This window comes from Delphinapterus leucas, chromosome 6, assembly GCF_059928025.1.
Source record: "Delphinapterus leucas isolate spDelLeu-1000000601 "Yukka" chromosome 6, BTC_Dleu_Yukka2, whole genome shotgun sequence".
NCBI classification, from domain to species: domain Eukaryota; kingdom Metazoa; phylum Chordata; class Mammalia; order Artiodactyla; family Monodontidae; genus Delphinapterus; species Delphinapterus leucas.
The window spans coordinates 100,773,257-100,782,962 of NC_143134.1; the positions used below are offsets into that span (position 1 = coordinate 100,773,257).

Sequence of the window (9,706 nt, forward strand, 5' to 3'; positions counted from 1 at the left end):
ATAAGGAGGGTGTTTGGAAGTTCAGACTTGACAACATTTATCACAATGCTTTAAATTTTGCCATTGTTGTCTTTCTCCCTCTCTCTACTACACAGGGGCTCGAAAGGTCAGAGTGTGGAGCCGGGAGTTTGCTTTACAGTCAACCAGTGAGCCTGTGGCAGGACTGGGACCTGCTCTGGCTTGGAAGTGAGTGGGAGAAGAAACCTTGTAACTTCTTGCCAGAGATTTCTTGGTACTAGGGTGGGAGTGGTGGTACCTACTGGATGTAGGTGTTTATAAAACACAAAGAGATAATTACTATTTCTCATTTGGCTGTAAGCCTGTATCTTTCTTTTTTAGTTCCCTGAAGTCTGAATGTGGTTTGAATAGTAGATTCTGAGCTTCACAGACCTCATCATTCCAAGGCCCACACATTTTGTAGGTTATAGGCGGGGCCTGCCTGAAGCCGCTGTGTAAAACAGAAAGTGGTGCTTCGAAGGGAAGTTGCAGTCTGTGAATTTCTGTGGGGCAGCAGAGCTTTGGTGAAAACGAGGGAAAGGGCTTCCTTTCTCTGCCCAAACTCCCACACTAAGGGGACCTGTTTGCTGAGGAACACGCGGGCTGGATTTGGGCCCGATTCACCTGTTGGCCTAGTACCCTTGTGCAGGTCACAACCTGCTTATGATATATGGCTGTCCTGATTATAGATAGAAGAAATATTTCCTGCCTCAGCATTGTTATAGGCAAAACCTAGGTCTCTAGGTTTTAGACATCTGTTTCCCACCAGTATTTGAGTGGCAGTTGGATGACAGAGAAAAGGGAGAAATGTATTTGAATTAAAACTCTAGAGACAAATACAAACAAGGTGGGGCGATCAAGGTGTTTTCAGTAGATTTAGAGGTCTTTAAAAATACCTACCTGAGCATGTAATATTGCTGAAGTCATATAATTGAAAGAGAAATAGTTTATGGTTTTATAGGACATTATACTGGGAATGGTTTAAATAATTTATTGGTTCTTTTAAAAAGTCACCCAAGTGCAGTCTCAATCTGTGAGTCTTTGTGGGCAAATAGAGCCCTTGTGCAAATCAGGAAAAGGCACTCTGTCCTCTGGGCAGATACAGCCCCACACTAGGGTGACTGCTTGCCAGGAAACATGGGATTTAAAACTTCCTTGTATGGAGGCTTTTTGTTTTTGCTGAAAAAAGTGTTTCTCTGAATTTCATCTTGTTCTTAGCCAGCTGGATGAGCTTTTGGATGCTCTTAACACTCTGGGTTTGCTTTAAGGCCCTCAGGCAGTTTGATTGCATCTACGCAAGATAAACCCAATCAGCAGGATGTTGTGTTTTTTGAGAAAAATGGACTTCTCCATGGACATTTTACACTTCCTTTCTTTAAAGATGAGGTTAAGGTAGGTGCCTGAGTTGTTTTACCATCAAATTTAGAGGACTTTGCACAGCTGTAGAGAAGAAGATTTGTATTTGATATGGGTATGTAAATAGAAGCCCCAGAGTAGACAGTAATAAAAATAGTGGCTTCCTATGACTGAATTTTTTTTTACAAACCAAATTGTTTTTCCTAAGGAGATTTTGTAGAGAAGAAATAGCATTCCTTCCTCACCCTAGATAAAACACAGAAAGGAAATAGAAACGCCAGTTTTTATTGTTTATTTTGACAAAAGCATAATTCTTCCAGTGATAAAGATACTTGCCATTTTTAACATGTAAACCTTAAGGAGGTTGTGTACCATTTGGATCTTCACTGGAGCGAAAACAAATCATGGTTAATTTTTAATTATGTAAAAATTTTAATATATTAAAAGTTGAGAGAAGAGTTTAATGAACTCCTATGTACCTATTACTTACTTTCAACAGATATGTACCAGCGTTCTGCAAAATTATTTTCATCTATTCTTCACTCTCTGCCCCGCCCCCTACACGCACACTTTGTAAAAACTTCCTAGGGTTTTAATTTTAAAAATCATATTTTCAATATTCATTTCTCTAACAGTTGAGAACATTTTTCTTAATACAACCACAATTCCATTATGATACCTTACAAAGTTAGTAATAATTCCTTAATATTATCTAATATCTAGTCCATATTCAAATATTCTTGATTGTCTAAAAATGTCACCTTCATTTGGTTAAGTATTTAAACATAATGCATTTTTTTGAAGTCCTCTACATATGATGACAGAGATTTTTTTAATAACTCCATAGGTTAGTAATTTACAGCTAGGGATCAACTCAAGTGTGGGATTATTTGACTTGTGAGAGCAGGGAATTCAGCTATCATAAAGATTTTGAGGTAAATACATAAAGGCCAGTGACAGGTCTTTTTTCCCTCCTAGGTTAATGACCTTCTCTGGAATGCAGATTCCACTGTGCTTGCAGTTTGGCTGGAAGACCTTCAGAGGGAAGAAATTTCCACTCTAAAAACCTATGGTAAGACAGCTCTAGTACCTCAGCCTCCTGCCCCATATAATGTAATTGAAAGTAGTAGGCCATGGAGTTTCCTTTATCCTTTTCACTTAGTCTTGTAATGGAAATCAGAGATAACTGAGGGGCGTAGGTAGAGATGAGGGAGTGGTTAGCTTTTGGTGGGATGGATTTCAGTTATGTATCAGGCAGGGTCTCTAGAGAAATAGAATCAGGGTAAGCTGGCTGGTTGGAAATTCAGTGAAGAGTTGATGTTGCAGTCTTGAGTCCAAAATCTGTGGGACAGGCCCACAGTCTGGAAACTCGGGCAAGATTCTCTGTTACGGTCTTGAAGCAAAATTCCGTTTTCCATGGGAGGCCTTAGTTTTTGCTCTTAGGCTCTATGAACTCTTTGGTTGAGATTTATCCACATTATGGAGGATAGTCTGCTGTACTTAAAGTCAGCTGATTATAAAGGTTAATGACATCCGCAGAATACCTTCTCAGCAACGTCTAGACTAGTGTTTGATCAAACAACTAGACACCATAGCCTAGCCAAGTTGACATGTAAATTATCACAAGTCATCAGTGCTTTCTCTTCATGGATGGTACCACTGTAGCAAATAAAAATGCTAGCCAAAGGAATACTGTGGAAGTGAAAGAGAAATGAGATTAGATATAAGTAAGAATCTTCTATAGCTTTTAAATTGCAAATCAAATTGTAAATATGTATTTTTCAGTGTATATTTAATATGTGAAAGCATTAGAAAATAAAGATGCGAAGAATAGTTCTTCCGTAATTCTGTCACTCAGTAATAATCACTATTTAAAGTTTCTTGTCTTCCAGATTTTATGTATACATCTCAGTAAAGCTATGATCTCATTTTTGTTAAATATGTAGGTATGATACCTGCAGTTTTGTAACTTGCTTTTACAGTGTGTCACAAACTTTCCATTTCAGATATCTATCTGTGTCATTTTAAATTGCTGTATATTCATTTATGCTACAGTTTATTAAATCTTAGTTGTTAGACATTTAAAGTTTTGTAATTTTTCACTGTCATCAATAGCAGTGCACTGAACATTTTTTTCATAAATCTTTTCATTTGCTTGATTATTTTCTGAGTGGCTTTCAAACTTTTTAATCAATAGAACTTTAACTGAAATGTTATTGAGAAGTTCATTCATTCATTTATTCATTCAACACAATAGTTCTCAACCCTGGCTGCAGCTTTAGGAAAAAAAAAAAAATGCTACCAATGTCTTATTTCAGAGCTGCTCTCAGTGTGTTAGAATGGGGACTATACATCAGTATTAAATTAAAAAAAAAAAGCTTCCAGGTGATTTTTTTTGTAAACACTGACATTTATTTACTTATTTTTAATTTTATTTATTTATTTATTTTTGGCTGTGTTGGGTCTTCGTTGCTGTGTGCGGACTGTCTCTAGTTGCGGCGAGTGGGGGCCACTCTTCCTTGTGCTGCGTGGGCTTTTCATTGCAGTAGCTTCTCTTGTTGTGGAGCACGGGCTCTAGGTGCACAGGCTTCAGTAGTTGTGGCGCATGGGCTTAGTTGTTCCGCGGCATGTGGGATCTTCCCAGACTAGGGCTCGAACCCATGTCCCCTGCATTGGCAGGCGGATTCTTAACCACTGTGCCACCAGGGAAATCCCCAGGTGATTTTTTAATGTGTAGCCAGAGTTGAGAACCACTGATTAACCAGGTGTTAACGGCTGGCCCTGTGATATGCTCAGGATAAAAGTGCAGCTGCAAGAACAGCCACAGTGTCTGTCCTCACAGAGCATAAGCATGTAGTCTAACTTAACCCAGAGGTAGGTTGAAGTATTGTAGTAGCCTCGTTTGAGAACTAGGTTGGATTTGCTGTGATTGCTGAGTTAAGAATTAGTGATGAGGGAGATGTTTAAAGAAAAGAAATTCCTTAATATAATTAAAATCTTCATTTATGTGTGTCATCTGTTTAACAGAGGTTGGCTTTGACATGATTAGGTCTTTTTTTCCAGCTTTATTGAGATATAATTGACATATAACGTGTACATTCAGGAGCTACAATGTGATGATTTGATGCATGCATGTACTGTGAAATGTTTGCCACAGTAAGGTTGATTAACTCATCCTTCACTTCGCATAATTACCATTTTTGTTGTATGGTGAGAACTTTCTTTTGGCTGCGTTGGGTCTTCATTGCTGCGTGCGGGCTTTCTCTAGTTGTGGTGAGCAGGGGCTACTCTTCAGTGCGGTGCGCGGACTTCTCATTGTGGTGGCTTCTCTTGTCACGGAGCACAGGCTCTAGAGCGCAGGCTCAGTAGTTGTGGCGCATGGGCTTAGTTGCTCCACTTGCCTCCATGCAAGCTTCAGTAGTTGTGGCACGCAGGCTCAGTAGTTGTGGCACATGGGCTCAGTAGTTGTGGCTCGTGGGCTCTAGAGCACAGGCTCAGTAGTTGTGGCGCACGGGCTTAGTTGCTCCGTGGCATGTGGGATCGTCCCAGACCAGGGCTCGAACCCGTGTCCCCTGCATTGGCAGGCGGATTCTTAACCACTGCACCACCAGGGAAGCCCGGTGGGAACATTTTAAATCTACTCTTGTGGCAACTTTCAAGTATACAATACAGTATTGTTAACTGTAGTCACCATGCTATACATTAGATCTCTGGAACGTGTGACTGAAGGATTTGTACTCTTTGACCAACTTCTTCCTATTTCCTGCGCACTACAGGTTTTGGTCTTGTTCTTTTACGGGTAATTGCATGCTAATCTCTCTTGGACATAACTGCATGCAAAACACCTGGAAGAAAATAATAAGCCTCTTAAGCGTAATACAACATAGTGATGCTAGTCTAGTGCTCTTGGATTGAGTGTTTTAATACTTTTAATCTAATTGCCAAATTTTCTTCTTTCTAAGTCTTTATGAAAAAAAACAACTCACTAAAGCACTGTCCTATGGTAGGAGCCTTCCATCATCATGATCATAAAGTTTGAAGGTAGAGGTAGAAATGAACACGTGTGCTTCTGACCTTATTGATGCTTAATATTTTATCCTCATGACAAACTATACTTTAACAATTATTGTTAATATTATTATCTTAATGAAGAGGCTGAGCAGAAAGGGTCATTTGAAAAAGAAAAGGATGTCCTCATCCCTCTCTAGCAAGCGGTACGAAGTCTGGTCCTCAGACCCCTGCCTCTGATGGCCTCCTTTTCCTTTTCCCCTGCAGTTCAGCTCTGGACTGTTGGAAACTATCACTGGTATCTCAAGCAAAGCCTGCCCTTCAGCACCTGTGGGAAGAGCAAGATTGTGTCTCTGATGTGGGACCCGGTGACCCCATACCGGCTGCATGTTCTCTGTCAAGGCTGGCATTACCTCTGCTATGACTGGCACTGGACGACTGACCGGAGCTCAGGAGAGAATTTAAGTGACATGGCAAATGTGGCTGTTGTTGATGGAAGTAAGGAGCTGGAAAGTGTGTCCTTGGGCCCGCAGGGGGCCTGAGCCAGGAGCCTGCAGATGTGGTAGTTTGACTGAAACAGTGCAGGATTTTTATTTGATTGATTATTCTGGTTGTTTGGTTTGTTTTTACTTGTTTTGGTTTCGATTGAATGGGAACGCCCTTAGGTGAGTCGTGTACTCCCCTGAGAACCATGGTCTCTCCTCTCCCCCTGCCTCCCTCAACTCCCTTTTCTACTACAACCATGGCCTTTACACATTTACTTGTCTGGGCTTTGAAGACATTGACGTTTCTGACCCTGGGTGGAGAGGAAGACAACAGTAGGCTTCTGGTGTTGGTGTGTCAGCCTTGTCTTTGTGCCCTGACATAGAGTTGCGTTGACCCTCACACCACTGCATTATGTTGCTTTATTTTTTGATATATATTTAATTTATATATATAATTTGCTTGCTAATTATATACCTTTCCAGTATCTTCAGTTCAAGTTACAGACATCTGCCTAGTACTCGGATTGGATTGGTGTTTTTTAATTAGGTTGAGGGTTTTTGTTTAGTGAGGGGAAAGAAACTAGGGAAAGTCAGTCTTTCCTGAATAGACAGTTTATTTATTGCTGATGACCTAAAGGAAAACTTGCTTCTAAGGTTGTAACGTGAGTTGATGTACTAATTTATGTTTTATGTAGTGATCATAGTACTGATTTTACAATCATATGTTCTATATAGAGGACTTAAGCACATATGCCTTATTACCAGATCCATGCACAGGGAAGTGCTTTAAGGATTTTGGTTTATTCTGGCTTGGTTGCAGGCCCAGGTTTAAAGCTAGAACTCTGACCTTTTGGCCTGCTTGCCCTAGTCCCTGGCACCTGAAACTCCAAGCCCTGAGATGGACTGCTATAGGCCTGGAGGTGACAATAGCCAGATTTAGAGCTCTGACACTTACTTCCCTCCTCTACACTGTATTTAAGCTTATTCATGATAAAAACACCAACAGTTACTTTTAAGAATCGCTGTATATTTTCTACCACCATTATTAATATTTTCCACCATGGAAAATCCCATGGGAAAGATGGAGATGCAGATGGTAGAGCAGAGTGCATTTGCTTACATCTGGTACTGTGCTGTTCAGATGCCTTGTTTTACGAATTGAACATCCATGTGTCTCATCCTCTTTCTCTCTCACGTGCAGACAGGGTATTGGTGACAGTCTTCCGGCAGGGTGTGGTTCCACCTCCCATGTGCACCTACCGACTGCTGCTCCCACACCCTGTAAATCAAATCATGTTCTCGGCACACCCTAAAAAGAGCAATGACCTCGCTGTCCTCGATGCCAGTAACCAGATTTCTGTTTATAAATGTGGTATGTTCAAAAACTGTTATCAGGATGTTCTGAATCAAATCTACACAAAAGCAAATTAGAGTTTGGTGTTGCATTAGCTCTAGGGCTTCCAAAAATTTTGAAGTTTATAATTAATATCATTCTTACTGTGATGTTTAATTGACTTGCAGGGTTTTTTCTGTGTTTGTGGGGGGTGTTTAATCCTACTCTGGCTAATAAGAACAATTCCTTTTGCTTTGTTGAATTTGAAGGGTTAGTTATTTAAGAATAATTCTCAACCCTAGAAAGAACGTAGTATCTCATTACATCCTTAACATTGCCATTGCACATATTTTCAGTTGATCTCACAGCTTTTTAGGAGCTGTGTCAGAGGTGGAGTTTTTCTGTTTTATAGATGAGGGAACAGCATGCCGGAGGGTTTGCAGTCTGCTTGAGCAAGAAAGGACAAGGACCTCTACTTAGGTGTTTTAGCGTCTAATCTAGTTGTCTTTCCACAGTCCCATTGCTGCCAGTTTCTAGTTGCTTTCCTGATACACTTGAAGAACCTGAAATTTGTGAATTCTATGGTTGTATCGTAGGTTATACTGGCTCATGGCAGTGGTAGCCTTGTTTTCAAATAAGTTTTGAATTCTTAGCCTGAAAAGTAGGCAGAAATTTAATTTAAGAAAGAGGTTGAGATGTGGTTATTTTCTAGATTGCTTTATTTGTAAAGTGGATTACCTTCTAGAGCCCATTAAATGCAGAACCCCATATCCTTAGTATCAAGAAAAATGTTTGTAGTTTACTATGATAGTATTTGCATTTTTTTTTCCTAGGTGATAGTCCAAGCATAGACTCTACGGTGAAACTGGGAGCTGTGGGTGGAAATGGATTTAAAATTTCTCTTAGAACACCTCATCTGGACAAGAGCTACAAGTAGGTTGTTCTTAGTTGCCTTGGACCTCTGGGCACAGAAGCAGCCAGCATTTAGTCCTAAATTCAGCCAGCTGTTATTATCTTATCCTGTGCCTGTTGCTCAGTGGAACAAGAAGTAGATACAACACCTTGGTCCTGGTTTTACAGCCTGGTTGGAGAAGTCAGTTACCTATATATCTGAATATCAAAAATGCTGATGGGTGGCAATGGAGCATAAGTCTTAGGCTGACTTAGAACCCATTCCCCCAACATCCCTGGGGGGATTTTCAACAGGGAAAATCCCATGGGAAAGATGGAGATGCAGATGGTAGAGCAGAGTGCATTTGCTTACACAAATGAGGATATGTACATTGTTAATGTGCGGCTGACCTAATGCAGTCTCTAGTTTGTCTCATCCTACAATGCAGAACTTTTGGTTGCTGTGTTTTGAGGCTCTCATGTTGCAAATCAGAATGCATTTTCCTATTGAAACAGTACTACAAACAGTTGGATATAATTGAATACCTCAGGTGCACTATAGGCATTGTAAAATGACCCAGAAGCCAAATTATTAATTATAAGTCCATTTCTGTGAGAACCCAGAATTTGATTGTGTTCTATTTAATAAGCCCATGTTCTTAACTAACGCAGTACTTTGTCTCCTGGGCGCATTTATTTCTAAATTAATGGGAATAATGAGCAAATAACTGAATATAATAAAATGTTTCTTAAATGCCAATATATGCAGTATATTTAATGAATATATTTCCTACCTGTGTATGATTTGGGAGCTGTCTATATAATGCTTAGTAGTTTTTCAAAGAGCATGTACATGGATTATTTCATTTCACAGACTTGAAAGTTCAGAGGACAGATTTAAGGCAAACTAGAAAGCATGCGGAAATTGAGAATATAGTTTCATTTTTTAAAAAATTGTGAGAAGGATAGCTCTAAGTCATTTAGAGAAGATTTCATGAAGGGCATAAATAACTTACCTTGAACCTTGAAAAAGAGATAGGTTTAGGATTGCCAAAGGATTGAGAATGTTAAGTGTGGTGGACAGAAGAGTGTCAGTGAGAACCCGAGGCAGGAATGCTCCTGCGTGGGGCTGAATGCAGTGAAGAGACTGAGTCCAGGGAGAGCTGGTTGAGTAGGAAGATCAGACTAGTGACTCAGCTTCAGTGGGTGCTGAGGACCTGCTGCTTGAGCTGAAAGGCAGGAAGGAGCCATTGTGAGTTCCCGCGTGAAGTAGTAAAAACAGGCCCTCCTCCAGTGTCTGAATGCTACAGGAGGAAGGCATTAGCAGCAAAGAAGTCATCTCCCAAACAAATTAGTCATTTTGATACGAGATGCTTAGGATCCGTTCAGCTGAGACCTAAACATCTTCTGGAGCCTGGTTTGAATGCTGGTGAATGGTAACAACGGAAGACGGCTGGGGTTTATTGGTGTAGGGCCTGGGGCAGTCAGTTTTTCTTGTGTATTCAGTTTCTTGAAATGTTCTCTTCAAATCTAAAGATCTCAGAGTATAAGATACTTAATTTTAAATACTAGAAAAATGTATTCTTAAGCGAGGCAAGCATTATTTTTGGATTTTCTGGTATTGGGCATTACCTCA

The 9,706-nt window shown here is 40.2% G+C and overlaps 1 protein-coding gene across 5 annotated transcripts in view; it reads left to right on the top strand.

Moving 5' to 3' along the window:
* Positions 1 to 9,706, top strand: part of ELP1 (elongator acetyltransferase complex subunit 1) — a 62,421-nt gene that overhangs the window by 14,722 nt on the left and 37,993 nt on the right. For 4 of the 5 annotated variants that reach the window (XR_016393609.1, XM_089913509.1, XM_089913510.1 and 1 more), the window contains exons 8-13: positions 96 to 186; positions 1,266 to 1,389; positions 2,332 to 2,425; positions 5,629 to 5,859; positions 7,048 to 7,218; positions 8,013 to 8,112. Coding sequence is in view for 4 of the 5 variants with exons in the window: in XM_089913509.1 (XP_089769635.1) it covers positions 96 to 186; positions 1,266 to 1,389; positions 2,332 to 2,425; positions 5,629 to 5,859; positions 7,048 to 7,218; positions 8,013 to 8,112 (811 nt within the window). In the remaining variant the exon portion in view is untranslated. The remainder of the gene's footprint in view (positions 1 to 95; positions 187 to 1,265; positions 1,390 to 2,331; positions 2,426 to 5,628; positions 5,860 to 7,047; positions 7,219 to 8,012; positions 8,113 to 9,706) is intronic. The other variant, XM_089913508.1, reaches the window with a different exon arrangement.